A 14,574-nucleotide genomic window follows, 5' to 3' on the forward strand; every position below is an offset into this window, starting at 1 on the left:
CTGGTCAGATTTTGAAAGTGTCTGCTTACCCGAACAGACATACTCCGTATTTGATATGGCGTAAACATCATTGCAGCCTGGCGACTTTTTGGCTCGGCTGGTCCGAAGAACCAATAGTCCATCGAACTACATATCAGCCCCATGTAAGGGGGGTCTGTGTGCACGTATCTGACAGTGCCACACTCGTGAGATTTCCAAGGAAATGCAATATCGGAGACTCCCGAGGTCTTTGACTCGGATTAAATTGGCCGGATTTGGTCCGCTCATACGATAGTTTCGAGCGGCCCTAGGCATATATGGATGTACAACATAATGTTCCAAGGTTGTACCAGGGAGTTAGGGGGCGGAGATAAGATGCCACCTGGGCAACATTGGAAAGTCACTCGCGGTTTAGCGTCAAAGACCCATGGATAACTATATCCATGGATGTTGTATGGATTGAGATGATCCCCCAGGAATAGCTGAGTCATCTCGGATGCGTCGTGCCCGGACATCCGAGCCCTATGGTGAAACGGATAGTGGTGGTCCCGTGCTGACTTCCAAGGTTGTCTGGAACCTTACTTAACCACCTCCGTACCCCGGGCCCATGGACACGTGTGACCATGTATGAACAACATGGCAGGTACATCGATCTACCTGACCCTTATCCCTTTCCCGCTGTCATATTGAAGTATCAGGTACTCCTAGTATGTATAGAGTCATCTACATCGTATTCGTGTTCGCTCTTAATTTTCAGTGTGGGGGTTACTTCGTACAATAGATCTAAGGGGAGAAAAAAGGTGACCATTATTAGTTAGTTACCCTAATAGTATAAAGATATGGCCATGTTATTTCTTGGCAGTAAGCCACACCAAGGGTAGAGTCTTTGAAAAATCCGAAACGAGAATAGGCCACATTGAAATCTCCCGGAAACCTGCCAGCTCCGCCCCGGGTCTGTTTCAACGGGTGCCCCCGTTTTTTTGTTTTCTTCCGGGTAAAGGATACAACCGTTCCGGGTCTCGATCTCCAGCTTCCTTTGAACCTTTTCGTTTTTTTTTGCTTTCGACTTTTGACTTCTTTTATATATTCGTACTTAATTCAAATTCGTTCGCTCATTGCCTTTTCTCCGTTTCGTTACTCGAACCCTAATTTCTGTACTCCGTACAATCTTTATATCCAATCTTCATATTCATCCCGTTGATGGCCATACACCTTATTCATCTTTTATAGGGACATTACCCCACTTAATCAGTCCCATCTTCTGCCCAATTCGACAGTGACCGTGTGGGAAGGTCATCATGTCGCTCCTAGGGACATTGAACCCCAGCATCGGCGGCAACCAAGACCAGGATGCCCATACGGCCAACCTGGAAGCTCGCCGTCATGACCCTACCGCCAGCGTGAGCACCGATGACACCGCTAATGAGAAGGGTGAGGTTTACAATGACGAGGACACCGAGGCCGAGGTCACTCGCTTAGCCCAGCAACTCACCCGCCAGTCAACGCGCTTCTCCGTTTCAACCCAAAATGCGGAGAACCCTTTCATCGAAACCCATGAGGACTCGACCCTCAACCCTAGCAGTGAAAACTTCAAGGCCAAGAATTGGATGAAGAACCTGCTTGCTATCCAATCCCGCGACCCAGAACGATACCCCAAACGTCAGGCTGGCCTGTCATTCAAAAACCTCAGCGTGCACGGATTCGGCAGTCCCACAGATTACCAGAAGGATGTCGCCAACTCCATTCTGCAAGTCGGAGCCTTGTTCCGTTCGATGATCGGCACTGGCAAGCAGAAGATCCAGATTTTACGCGACTTCGATGGTCTCGTCAAGAGCGGCGAGATGCTCGTCGTTCTCGGTCGTCCTGGATCTGGCTGTTCGACTTTCTTGAAGACCATTGCAGGAGATATGAATGGTATCTTCAAGGATTCCAACACTCACCTGAACTACCAAGGAATTTCCGATAAGCAGATGCGCAACCAGTTCCGCGGTGAAGCCATCTACACTGCCGAAACCGATGTGCATTTCCCTCAGCTTTCTGTGGGAAACACTTTGAAATTTGCTGCTCTGGCTCGTGCCCCGCGCAACCGTTTGCCAGGCGTCAGTCGTGAACAGTACGCAGAGCATATGCGTGACGTCGTGATGGCCATGCTTGGTCTTTCACACACTATCAACACCCAGGTCGGTAATGATTTCATCCGTGGTGTCTCCGGTGGTGAACGGAAGCGTGTTAGTATCGCCGAGGCCACCCTCTGCGGTAGCCCTCTCCAATGCTGGGATAACAGTACCCGTGGTCTAGACAGTGCCAATGCCTTGGAGTTCTGTAGGACATTGAACCTGATGTCTAAGTATGCGGGTACCACCTGTGCGGTCGCTATCTACCAGGCATCCCAGAGTGCCTACGATGTCTTCGATAAGGTGACTGTGCTATACGAGGGCCGACAAATCTACTTCGGCCGCACTACCGACGCTAAGGAATTCTTCACCAATATGGGCTTCCAATGTCCTGATCGCCAGACTACCGCCGATTTCCTAACCTCCCTTACCAGTCCCGCTGAACGAATTGTTAAGCCTGGCTTTGAAAATATGGTTCCCCGTACCCCCGACGAGTTCGCCACTGCCTGGAAAAACAGTGCTACGTACAAAGAACTTCAGAAAGAGATTGCCGATTACGACGAGCAGTACCCTATCGGTGGCGAGTCCTTCCAGAAGTTCGTCGAATCTCGAAAGGCTATGCAATCGAAGGGGCAGCGTGTTAAGTCTCCATATACCCTATCTATCACCGAGCAGGTCCAAATCTGTGTGACACGTGGTTTCCAACGTTTGAGGGGTGACTATAGTTTAACTATATCCGCCTTGATTGGAAATACGATTATGGCATTGATTATCGGTTCGGTTTTCTACCAGTTGCCCGACGACGTTTCCAGTTTCTACTCTCGCGGTGCCCTCCTCTTCTTCGCTGTTCTACTCAACTCCTTCTCTAGTGCTCTAGAGATTCTGACTCTTTACGCGCAACGTCCTATTGTGGAGAAGCAAGCTCGCTACGCTATGTACCATCCGTTTGCCGAAGCAATCTCGTCAATGCTATGTGATATGCCGTATAAGATACTCAATGCTATCACTTTCAACATCACGCTTTACTTTATGACTGGTCTTCGCCAAACCGCCGGCGCCTTCTTTACCTTCCTACTCTTCTCTTTTGTGACTACTATGACCATGTCCATGGTGTTCCGTACGATTGCTTCTTACTCGCGTACTCTGTCTCAGGCTCTGGTGCCCGCCGCCATCCTGATCCTGGGTCTGGTTATCTACACTGGATTCACGATCCCAACCCGGAACATGCTTGGCTGGTCTCGCTGGATGAACTACATTGACCCAATTGCCTATGGCTTCGAGACCTTGATTGTGAACGAGTTCCATGGTCGGGACTTCCTCTGCAAACTAGACTCTTTTATTCCGATGGGAGAATCCTACGCGGATGTCGGCCTGTCCAACAAGATTTGCTCGGTGAAAGGAGCTGTGGCCGGCCAGAGCGTTGTCAGCGGCGAGGCCTACTACACTGCAAGTTTCCAGTACTCCAACAGCCACAGATGGAGGAACCTGGGAATCATGATTGGGTTCATGGTCTTCTTTATGGCTACCTACCTCATTGGTACCGAGTACATCTCCGAGTCCAAGTCCAAGGGCGAGGTTCTGCTTTTCCGTCGCGGACACGCCCCCAAGCACTCCGGTAACTCCGCGGATGACGTCGAGCAGACACAGGCCGTGTCCTCTGCCGAGAAGAAGGATGGCGCTAGCTCCGATGGTGAAGGAACCTCTGCTGCAATTCAGAGACAAACCGCTATCTTCCAGTGGCAAGACGTGTGCTACGATATTCAAATCAAGAAGGAAGAACGTCGCATTCTCGACCACGTCGACGGCTGGGTCAAGCCGGGTACCTGCACTGCTCTTATGGGTGTTTCCGGAGCCGGTAAGACCACTCTTCTAGATGTCCTGGCCACGCGCGTGACAATGGGTGTTGTGTCCGGTGAGATGTTGGTTGATGGTCGTCCTCGCGATCAGTCTTTCCAGCGTAAGACTGGCTACGTTCAACAACAGGATCTACATCTCCACACTACTACGGTCCGCGAGGCTCTCCGCTTCAGTGCTATTCTCCGCCAGCCCCGTCACGTTTCTCGCCAGGAGAAACTCGACTACGTCGAGGAAGTGATCAAGCTTCTTGGAATGGAACACTATGCGGATGCCGTCGTCGGTGTCCCCGGTGAAGGTCTTAACGTCGAACAGCGTAAGCGTCTTACTATTGGTGTCGAACTGGCTGCTAAGCCACAGCTGCTTTTGTTCTTGGACGAGCCCACTTCGGGTCTTGACAGTCAAACATCTTGGTCTATCCTGGATCTCATTGACACCTTGACCAAACACGGTCAGGCTATTCTCTGCACTATTCACCAGCCCTCTGCTATGCTCTTCCAGCGGTTCGATCGTCTCCTGTTCCTCGCCAAGGGTGGTAGGACTGTGTATTTCGGAGAGATCGGCGAGCAGTCTTCCACGCTTTCCAGCTACTTTGAACGAAACGGTGCTCCCAAGCTATCTCCCGAGGCCAATCCTGCGGAGTGGATGCTTGAGGTCATTGGAGCTGCTCCCGGAACCCATAGTGAGATTGACTGGCCTGCTGTGTGGCGCGACAGCCCTGAGCGTAAGGAAGTTCACAACCACCTCTCCGAGCTCAAGAACAACCTCTCTCTGAAACCCGTTGCCACAACCGACAGCGACCCAACCGGCTTCAACGAATTCGCCGCACCCTTTACTGTCCAACTCTGGGAATGTCTCGTCCGTATATTCAGCCAATACTGGCGCACCCCAGTCTACATCTACTCTAAGATCGCGCTCTGCACCTTCACAGCTCTCTACGTCGGATTCTCCTTCTTCCACGCCCAGAACAGTATGCAAGGACTCCAGAACCAAATGTTCAGTGTCTTCATGTTGATGACAGTCTTTGGTAACTTGGTACAACAAATCATGCCTCACTTCGTCACCCAGCGCTCCCTCTACGAAGTCCGCGAACGCCCCTCCAAATCCTACTCCTGGCAAGCCTTCATGTCAGCAAACATCATCGTCGAACTCCCCTGGAACGCCCTCATGTCCGTCCTCATCTTCGTCTGTTGGTACTACCCCATCGGCCTCCAACGCAACACCAGCGCCGACGACCTCCACGAGCGCGGCGCCCTGATGTGGCTCCTCATCCTAACCTTCATGATCTTCACCTGCACCTTCGCGCATATGATGATCGCCGGCATCGAGCTCGCCGAAACAGGAGGCAATCTCGCCAATCTGCTCTTCTCCCTCTGTCTAATCTTCTGCGGTGTCCTCGCCACCCCGGACAAAATGCCCGGCTTCTGGATCTTCATGTACCGCCTCTCGCCATTCACATACCTAGTCTCTGCAATGCTGTCGACCGGCACTTCCGGCGCAAACGTCTACTGCGAGGCTATCGAGATGCTCCACTTCGATCCCACGCCTGGAAACACCTGTGCCCAGTACATGGATACCTACATGAACGGACTCTTCACCCCCAACGGAACGGAAATCTATAAGCCTTTTGGTGGTTATCTCCTGGATGCAAACGCCACTAGCAACTGCTCTTTCTGCAGTATCGATAAGACGGATAGTTTCCTCGCTAGCGTGTTGAGTTACTACAGCGACGCCTGGCGTAACTTCGGTATCATGTGGGCGTTTATCATCTTCAACATCGCTGCTGCGGTGGGGATATACTGGCTTGCTCGGGTGCCCAAGGGAACACGCAGCAAGAAGACTAAAACTGCTTGATCTTATAATTTTCTGGATTTCTTTTACAAAACACCTGCATTAGACCGCCATATCTAATTCCTCCCCTCTTCTTGTTGCATGGTTGCACATTACATGGTCTTAATACATAAAGTTAACTTAAAATATCTTGTTTATATACATGTTTATTACATTTCTCAAGCATTTCGTGCATAGCAAATAAATCTCCTTCTAAGATCTTTAATAAGACCTTCTCAAATGAAATATTATGATATAGTCTATACAGTTAGATATTAAGCAAGGTTATATGCCAGAGCCGCCAACCGCAAAGCCAGCGGGGAAAAAAAAAGAAGATTTGCATTAAACAAAAGTGACAAGAAAGAAAAACCCCATAGGGCGAAAATAGCTCAAAAGCATATAAACAAGCCACTGGCCACTAGCGACAAACGACACACGACACATCACCAAGTGAAAGCCTCCTCCGCAAAATCCACAACAGCACCCTTCCCAATCCTCTCCCTAGCAGCAGACCTAACCTCATCGGCAAAAGCGCCCGGCCCACAAACACTAACCAGGGTGGCGCCGGTGCGTCCTGGCAAAATCTCATCAAGCACGACATCAGGTCTACACCTCCCGGAATGCATAAGCACGGTCGCAGAAGGACTAACGATATCGGCCGCGCGACGCGGCTTTGAGACGAAAAGCTTGACAACGAGGATATCCCGGCGATTCGGCAGTCGCAGGATCTGATCCATGTAGTTACTTACCCAGGTGAGGTGGTCTGTGGATCTGACAGACCAGATCAGGTAGACTTTGCGGGTTGCGGCGGTGTTCTGCGCGGCGGCTGTTACGAGGGCGCGGGTGTATAGTAGGTGGTGTGTTATTCCTGCGCCGGCGCTGAAGAGGACAGTTGTGCCGTAGCTTGCGGGGTTTGTTGGGTGTGAGCCGTAGGGGCCTTCGATGAAGCCTGATAATGTGAGGGTTTTTGAGGGGGATGCGTTGGCGAGGTTGTATAGGCGACGGGTCATGCCTTTTTGGGCGCCGATGATGAGGGAGACTTGTGTTGTTGGTTTGGTGGGTTTGGTGGGTAGGTTGGATTGTTTTTCCAGGTCGTTGTAGCCTTTGCTTTGGGCTGGTGAGTGAGTAGGGGAGGGGAGGGACGCTACTGTGCTGCTGGTGCTGGGTTCGGCCCAGGCGATTGAGAATGGGTGCGACATCCACCATGCGATGCTGGGGATGTAGGCGAACACGTGGCAGCCTGGTTCGATCTGGACGAGCTTTGGAAGGTGGAAGGTTACGCGGCAGGCTTCGCCTGGTAGGGCCTCGACGATCATTTTGGTTGTGCCGGAGGTGGAGATGTTCAGGTGGATGAGGCGGAAGAGGCGAGCGAGTCGGTCGCCGAGCCAGATACAGGCGATCGTTTGTGCCCAGCTTTGCTGCGGGAGATCGTCGAGCTGCAGGTGCAAGTACACACCAAGGAAGGCGAGTACTGCGGCGAGCTGGTGTAGATGTAAGAAGGTCTCGTAGAAGGCGTGGCGGATGGGTGAGGGGGAGTGTAGACAGAGGAAGACCAGGGCGGATGTGCCTATCAGGCCCCAGAGGAAGAAGGGGGTGTCACGCACACGGGTGAGCATGCGGGTGAAGTCTTCCTCGTCGACGGCGTTCACGGCCCATGCCGCGGTGTGTACAACTGACTCGAGGACCACGATGCGGCCTAACCAGCGGTGGAGGAGGTTGTATGTGTCGAAGCTGATGTGAAGGACCGTAATCAAGGGGTTATTTCGGCCGGCGAATAGGAAGAGCGGGACCATGTTGATGACGGCTAGCGTCCCGGATCGGCCGCGCAGCTCGGCCATCAAGGCTGCCTTGTTGTTGACGCTATAGTCCAGGACGATGCAGTATGCGACTTGGCTGGCGAAGTATAGTGCAACCAGGATGGTCTGCAGTCGGGAGGGTAGGGTGCCGACGTTGACGACGGAAGAGAGCTGTAATTCTCGGTTGTGTCTCTTCCTTCCTAATGGAGCGTAGAGGATGTATTTCTTGATGTTGGACCACCATTTTGATTGCTCTTGGGCCCAGAAGGTCTGCTGGCGCTTGTCTGCGCTCGATGCGGTGATTTGGCGTAGATAGGCATGGCTGATCTGGGCCACCCGGCCACAGAACAATGCGACTGCCACAATGCTCAGGGAAACGTAGATGGCCCGAGTGAAGATCACATCGCGGGGTACGTCCACGCCACCCAACCCCCTTGAGTACTCATATATGTATGTGGCATTTGAGCCATACCCTCGTGGCACGATATGTGAATGGGTTGCTGCCATTGAACGCAGATATTGAAGAAAGAAAGATGTTGTAGTTGGGACAATAAGCATGCACGGCTGTGGTTTCGACGTTTGCACAACCCCCTAGTCGAGATGGCAATCTGGGATGTGTTTCAAGCTGCTCAACAGCTTCAGATCAGAAAATGTGAAGAGTTGCGAGTCGATTGTATGTGGGTATTTTGTGGGGGAATCGAAGTCGAAGACGGTGGAATAGATCAGATGAGATCAAATGGGTTATAAACAGTCAATATAGATAGGGCGACCTTCTTTGATTGTATCACACAAAGACAATGTCTTATAATGGGAACATTGTGGCTGATTCGTTTTGAAATTGACAATGAACAATGTAAATTGTTCCAAAGTGAATGTCTAGGTTGAAGTCAACAAAGCGACCCCAAAATAACCCTGGACTTTGGAATTCGAGAGAAATTAGCATATCCAGCATATTCCCAAGAATTGGATTTTGGTAGAGACTCACTCTCTCAAAAAGGTGTTCTGGAATGTAAGCAAGGGGGGGGCACGTTTTCTTTGGTTTCTTTTTCTTTTAAAGAATGAAATTGGATATATCCAGGTGGGAAGATATAGAGTCAAGTGTTTAATAAAGAGAGTGTGTAATTGTAATTCAAACAATCGAGACCAGTCGATTGTCTACAAAACAAAGCCAAGAGAAAGGGAAAATAGAAGAAATGGAAGAAGATGAAAATGAAAGAAAGCTCGGCCCTTGAAGAAGAGGACCCGAAAGGAGTTTTGACGGGAAAAAAAGAAAGCAAATGCCCCCTCCCCAATGGTCTGATTATCCTTAGGCGTTTAAATGAACCACCAACCTATCGGGAGAACTCCTTAGGTGACCTTCGGTGACACTAAATAGACACCAGTGTTTCCAACAGAACTAGTGTCCTCTTCTTGATGGGGTTAGGTTGGTTGATTTGCTGTTGATCTTTGTCGATCCAAGTTCAATTATGGGCACTCTGGGCGCAACGCCTTTAGATAAAAAGCCCTATGAACTCTGAGACATTATTAATTAGATATACAACACAGGCATCCAATACGGAGTATACACCGGTGAATATCCGGTGAAAAGCCCTAAATCTGTGTAGTTGGTTAAGCCGGTGTTTTATTCTAAGACATTGGATTTGTGCATTGACCACTCAACTATACAAAGTACATACACCAAGTAACACCAACTATACCAAGTACATCAAGTACACATCAGACAATAATCAGACAATAACCCACAATTTATTGAAGATAATGTATGTCATACCCATTTTGTAACATCTATCGTCCCATCCATCCACCATCAACGGTAAGAACCTCACCAGATACATAGCTGCTAGCTTGACTAGCCAAATACACCACCGCACCCTTGAAATCTTCGGGTTTTCCCCATCGGCCAGCCGGGATGCGTGCCATGATACCGGCGTTACGGTCAGCATCGGCAATAAGGGCTGTGTTCATATCGGTCGCAATATAACCAGGGGCAATAGCGTTGACATTGATTCCCTTGGCAAGCCAGTCATTCGAGAGGGCCTTGGTCAACTGCCCAATGCCACCCTTCGATGCCGCATAAGCCGGCACCGTGATTCCACCTTGGAAGGTGAGCAGAGATGCCACATTAATGATGGAGCCACGACGACCCCCTGGGAATTCCGAGGCATCTCGAGCCAGCAGATAGGCGGCAAATTCTCGGCACATGATGAAGACGGAGGATAGATTGATTTCCAGCACCTAAATATTATTCCACAAATAAGACATTATGTTTCAAGGGGCGGATTTATATTGCGGGCTTATATCGGGGGGGCCGACGGGGGGGGTCTCGACTCACCTCATCCCAGTCTTCATCCGGGAATTTTTCGGCCGGGTGTCGCCGTTGGATCCCTGCGCAGTTCACCAGAATCTCTGGCTTAAGTCCTTGACTAGTCAATGCGGGAATAATGCCTTTGACAGCTTGGCGATCCCCAAGCTCGGCGACATGGATCCATGCCTTACGTCCCAGGCGATTAATGATCTCGTCCTTGGTTGATGTGTTGGTGGTGTCTCTCTGTTAAGATGTTAATAGGTGTTCTCTAACTCTTTCCACGCATATGATTCACCTGAATCAAGATAATATCGGCACCGGCCTCAGCTAGGGCAAAGGCCATAGCTTGGCCAATACCTCGTGTTCCACCAGTGACGATGGCGGTTTTCCCGCTTAGGGAGAAAAGGGACAATACATCTGCCATTGTGAATATGAATATGAAGATAAATATAAAGATAAAGATGCAAAGGACTTTACAATTAAAAGAATAAAAGGAGACAGAGAGGAGTTCCAAATAAGAAGTCCAATCAGACCCGAAGAACGTGGGAGAACGTGGGGTTTAACTCCGGGCAATACCAATAGCCGAAGTCAATAGCCGACGGCAATTGACACGGTAGTGATTTTCCCTACAATTCACCTTGAAATATGACCCGAATGGCTTTTAAATAGCGTAGGAAGAGGTGAGACATCTCTAACTAATGTTCTATGTTGTAGTATAGTATTATCTCTTAAAAGGAGAATTCTTTATATATAATATGCTGTACATACATACAACAATAAACGTCGGATAACTACAAGGTTTCCATGGGTGTACCCTTCCCCCACATTGGAGGCGTTGAGCCCTTGAGCATGGACTCGATGAGTAAGGGTCGGTGGACTTCTCTGTGGGGATACATGTCTTCGATTTCATACTCTTCAATGTTCTTGTAGCCATGGACGAAGAATCATCAGAAGCCTCTCGGCGTGATATCGCCAAGCGCGTTTCTCGAGCCTGTTTGCATTGCAGACAACGCAAGTCTCGATGTGACCTGTAAGTCTATTTTTTTTCTTCCTATATTCTTCCCGTTTCAGCCACTTCAGCCCTTGCTGTCTTTCCCCGGATCTGCAATATATTGGTTCCACGCTGATCGCATGCAGAGACTCGAACGGTAATCCTGGTAAACCACCATGTCAGCGCTGTGTACGCGAAAATCGCGAATGCATATTAGGCGGCTCAAATCGTGGAGGTCGTCGAATCCGAAAGAACAAAATCAAAAACTTTACACCAATCAATCAGTCGCCAGGCAAGGATTCAGAAACATCAAGTCCAACCAACTCGGAGAACCGTAGAGTGCAATCGGCCTCCTATCCCGGCCCGGTGGTCTTCTTGCCACCTAACCCACCAGCACCAGCCTCAGCATCCGTCGAGGAAGATGATACCTCAATATCATCAGTCCCGCGAAATCCATCAGACGCCTGGCAATGCTTGACCGGCATCGCCACAGAAGGCACGGGGATAGCCCCTGAGGTCCGCAACGATCATGTTCGGTCGGAGCCAACAGTGTTCCCAACATACAACAACCTACGCAGCGGCGTGGTTTCGGACTTTAGCAACCAAAGTACAGGGATCAGAGCCTACAGACTCGTTCAGACATGCGCCCTAGACCCGGAAACGGTGTGGCAACTAATCTCCCGCTACGCGGAGAACTTCCACCCCTATCTTCCCCTCGTGCCGCGGAAGTATTTTACGCGCACCGCCCTAGACGCCTTCGCCACTAATGAAAAACACCTGCTCACCGCAGTCCTGACCATCGCCTCCAAGGACCTGGTGGACCAGCCCGAGATCCATGAGTACTGCTCCAAGTACATGCACGAGCTGATTTCCGGCATCGCCGCGGGTGCGGAGTGTGATGTTGAAGCGGTCGAAGCGCTTCTGTTACTTGCCGAGTGGGAACCGCAGGGACTGCGGCCACGTATTGAGCGGGTTGGACGCGGAGAGGAAGACCGCGCTGCATGGATGCATGTCGGGCTTGCCCTGCGCTCGGGGTATTTCATCGGCATGGATCGCACTTCGTTCCGTGGGGATCCTTATGGTGATCAGGAGAGTGAGGCTCGGAGGCGGTTGGCCTGGGCGAGCTGCTATGTCTCTGACCGATTGATCTCTGTGCGTATTGGACGTGCTTTCTGGTCTCGTGGGCCCGGGCCCATGACTGGTCTTGTCAGTCAGGATTTTCCGTCGCTGCAGCCGGTTAACGAGGGCGAGGAGGACTATGCGAAGATCTTTCAGGCTATGCTGGATCTTACGCAGCTTTATGGAAATGTTCACGAGGTTTTGTATTCGGGGATGCGGACTAGTAACCAGATGATGCTGATGGGAGACTATGTAAAATATGTGGATGACTTCCGTCTGGCGATTCTGCGGTGGAAGTCACTTTGGGGGTCCCTAGATTGTAAGTTGGGCTTTTTCTCCATTCTTTGGACATCTGGGGGTCTTGGTTCTAACATATCAATAGGCTCACCACCTATGCGAGCAATGTTGCAGTTGTCATACGAGTACTTACGTCTATATACAACTGCTTTCGCATTCCAAGCTGCGATCTCGCAGTCCCTAGTCAAACCGAAAACAGACCTACAAGGCCAGCGAGAACACCTACGGTCGACGTTTAAGAACGTCGCTTCGATGCAAGATTCACGGTTCATTTATGAATCGGTCGATGCCGCTAAGTCATACTTGACAATCCTTGTGGATTTGGTAGATCCTGAGAAGCATCTCCATTTCATGCCTCTCCGCTTCTACTTGTAAGTCTTCCTTTCTTTGCGAGTTACGTCGACGCAAATAGCTCATGCGATTTAGATATGGCATCTATTCGGCCGTTTTCCTCTACAAGGTAATATCCCTGTCCAAACCCTCATCTTCTACATATCATCTGACCGATACCATAGGCACGTTCCTTCGGAATGATGGTCCCATCAGAAGAAGCAAAAGTCCAAGGCCTAGTCATCCGAACCACCGAAGTCCTTAAGCAAGCAAGCGCCGGAAGCGATGATGTCGGGGCGCGCTATGCCCGCCTTCTAGAGCTTCTGTGGAAGCCCAAATCCACGAACCCATCCGAAGAGGCACAACAAAATAGTGACTTCTCACTACAAGCAGCCCTTCCGAACCCGGTCGCAGACGCGGGATACATGCACTTCAGCCCTGCCAATGACTTCTCGTGGCTGGATTTGGAGGCTGTGGGTGACTATGTATCCGGAGACCAGATTTCTGGTGGCTTGTTGGGACTGGATGCGTTCCAGAATGCATCCGATATGTACCAATCTGGAGAGCCACGCTCGCAATCTTGGCAGCCATCTGCTTGGATGGGGGATATGAGCAGCAGCCTTCTCTTTTAAATCATCGGGAATGGCTTTCTTTATCGCGTGATGCATGTGATACCTGTGTGGTACCCCCACGCCCCAATCTGACGGCAAATGATGCGGGGGAGCTGCGGGGCACCATCGGAGATGGCCCCGAGGCGCAACGGAGGTTTTGCCAGATCAAACTTGGAGATTTGGGAGTATACTTCTGCGCTTTATCGTTGCATATCATCACACACATATCAAGTCTATCGCATCATGTCACTTAACGAGCTCCAGGGTCGACTTGCGCTGATCACCGGTGCGTCGGGAGGGTAAGTCATTCCTCAACTCACATTACCCCAACATGAAGAATGAATAACTGACAATATATTTTGTAGAATTGGAGCTGCCTGTGCACACCAGCTTGCCCAACATGGAGTTCATCTTGCCCTGACATACGCGACCAACCTGACCGCAATGAACGCGCTGGTGACCGATCTGCAGAGCAAATACCCCGATAACAAGCTCCGCATCTCAATCCATAAAGTGGATGTTGGCTCCGCCGACGATATCGAGGCGATGTTCCAGCAAATCGACAACGCGCACGGCCACCGACCTGATATCCTGATCTCAAACGCCGGACACGGGAAGCGGATCCCGCAAATCTGGGACTGCTCTCTCGAAGAGTTCGATTATACTCTACATGTCAACCTGCGCGCTTCGTTCATTCTCGTCAAGGGGGTGGTCGAACATATGAAGAACCAGAATTGGGGGCGCATTGTGTTTATGTCCTCAATTGCCGCGCAAGGCGGAGGGATCAATGGATGCCGTCAGTAACTGAGTTCGTTTCCCTTCTGGACAATATCAAACTGACTTTCTTTTAGATTACGCTGCCTCTAAAGGTGGTCTGACTGGCATGATGAAAAACCTTTCTACCCGGCTGGCTGAATTCAATATCAGTGTTAACGATGTGGCTCCTGCCATGATTGGTGATACCGGTATGATCCCTAACGCTGCCGCTATCCCTGACGTGGCAGCTGGTATTCCACTCGGTCGCCTCGGGACTCCTGAGGAAACGGCCAATGTTGTGACTATGCTTGTGAAAACAGGATACATGACGGGTCAGAGCCTCTTGCTGGGTGGAGGGTTGAAATGAGCAATCCGCCAAATATTAGGAAGAATAGTATAAGAAGGGGAAATATATCTCATTGGCCTTTCGCGCCGTACATATTATCACTATCCTCAACCTCTTGATTCAATTTTGTAAATTCAATTTTGTAGTTCATAAATCCTCATACCCCACATATATACATCTGTGCCCATCCTTTTGCTCTATCGTCACAATCGGGTATTTTCAAACACAATTCATCATCATCACCGT

General features: G+C 50.3%; 5 protein-coding genes across 5 annotated transcripts; 3 read left to right on the forward strand and 2 right to left on the reverse strand.

Moving 5' to 3' along the window:
* Nucleotides 1-1,277: 1,277 nt before the first annotated feature.
* N7516_005273 (pleiotropic drug resistance family ABC transporter) lies at nt 1,278-5,801 on the forward strand (the record flags this gene model as incomplete). Its single annotated transcript, XM_057217993.1, has 1 exon — nt 1,278-5,801. The coding sequence occupies one exon, from the start codon at nt 1,278-1,280 to the stop codon at nt 5,799-5,801; it is 4,524 nt and encodes a 1,507-aa protein (XP_057079876.1).
* A 419-nt stretch (nt 5,802-6,220) lies between these two features.
* N7516_005274 (ferric reductase family protein) lies at nt 6,221-8,080 on the reverse strand (the record flags this gene model as incomplete). Its single annotated transcript, XM_057217994.1, has 1 exon — nt 6,221-8,080. The coding sequence occupies one exon, from the start codon at nt 8,078-8,080 to the stop codon at nt 6,221-6,223; it is 1,860 nt and encodes a 619-aa protein (XP_057079877.1).
* A 1,278-nt stretch (nt 8,081-9,358) lies between these two features.
* On the reverse strand, nt 9,359-10,302 carry N7516_005275 (putative 2-deoxy-D-gluconate 3-dehydrogenase; the record flags this gene model as incomplete). The annotated part of the gene is made up of 3 exons (XM_057217995.1): nt 9,359-9,808; nt 9,906-10,121; nt 10,174-10,302. 3 exons carry the CDS (start codon nt 10,300-10,302, stop codon nt 9,359-9,361), a joined length of 795 nt encoding a protein of 264 aa, XP_057079878.1.
* A 508-nt stretch (nt 10,303-10,810) lies between these two features.
* Nucleotides 10,811-13,247, forward strand: N7516_005276 (uncharacterized protein; the record flags this gene model as incomplete). Its single annotated transcript, XM_057217996.1, has 5 exons — nt 10,811-10,908; nt 11,016-12,307; nt 12,371-12,656; nt 12,712-12,745; nt 12,801-13,247. 5 exons carry the CDS (start codon nt 10,811-10,813, stop codon nt 13,245-13,247), a joined length of 2,157 nt encoding a protein of 718 aa, XP_057079879.1.
* Nucleotides 13,248-13,469: 222 nt separating this feature from the next.
* Nucleotides 13,470-14,349, forward strand: N7516_005277 (SDR family NAD(P)-dependent oxidoreductase; the record flags this gene model as incomplete). The annotated part of the gene is made up of 3 exons (XM_057217997.1): nt 13,470-13,525; nt 13,592-14,022; nt 14,078-14,349. 3 exons carry the CDS (start codon nt 13,470-13,472, stop codon nt 14,347-14,349), a joined length of 759 nt encoding a protein of 252 aa, XP_057079880.1.
* Nucleotides 14,350-14,574: the final 225 nt, after the last annotated feature.

This window comes from Penicillium verrucosum (assembly GCF_028828655.1).
Source record: "Penicillium verrucosum strain IBT 35672 chromosome Unknown utg000001l_segment0_segment0, whole genome shotgun sequence".
Taxonomy (NCBI): Eukaryota; Fungi; Ascomycota; class Eurotiomycetes; order Eurotiales; family Aspergillaceae; genus Penicillium; species Penicillium verrucosum.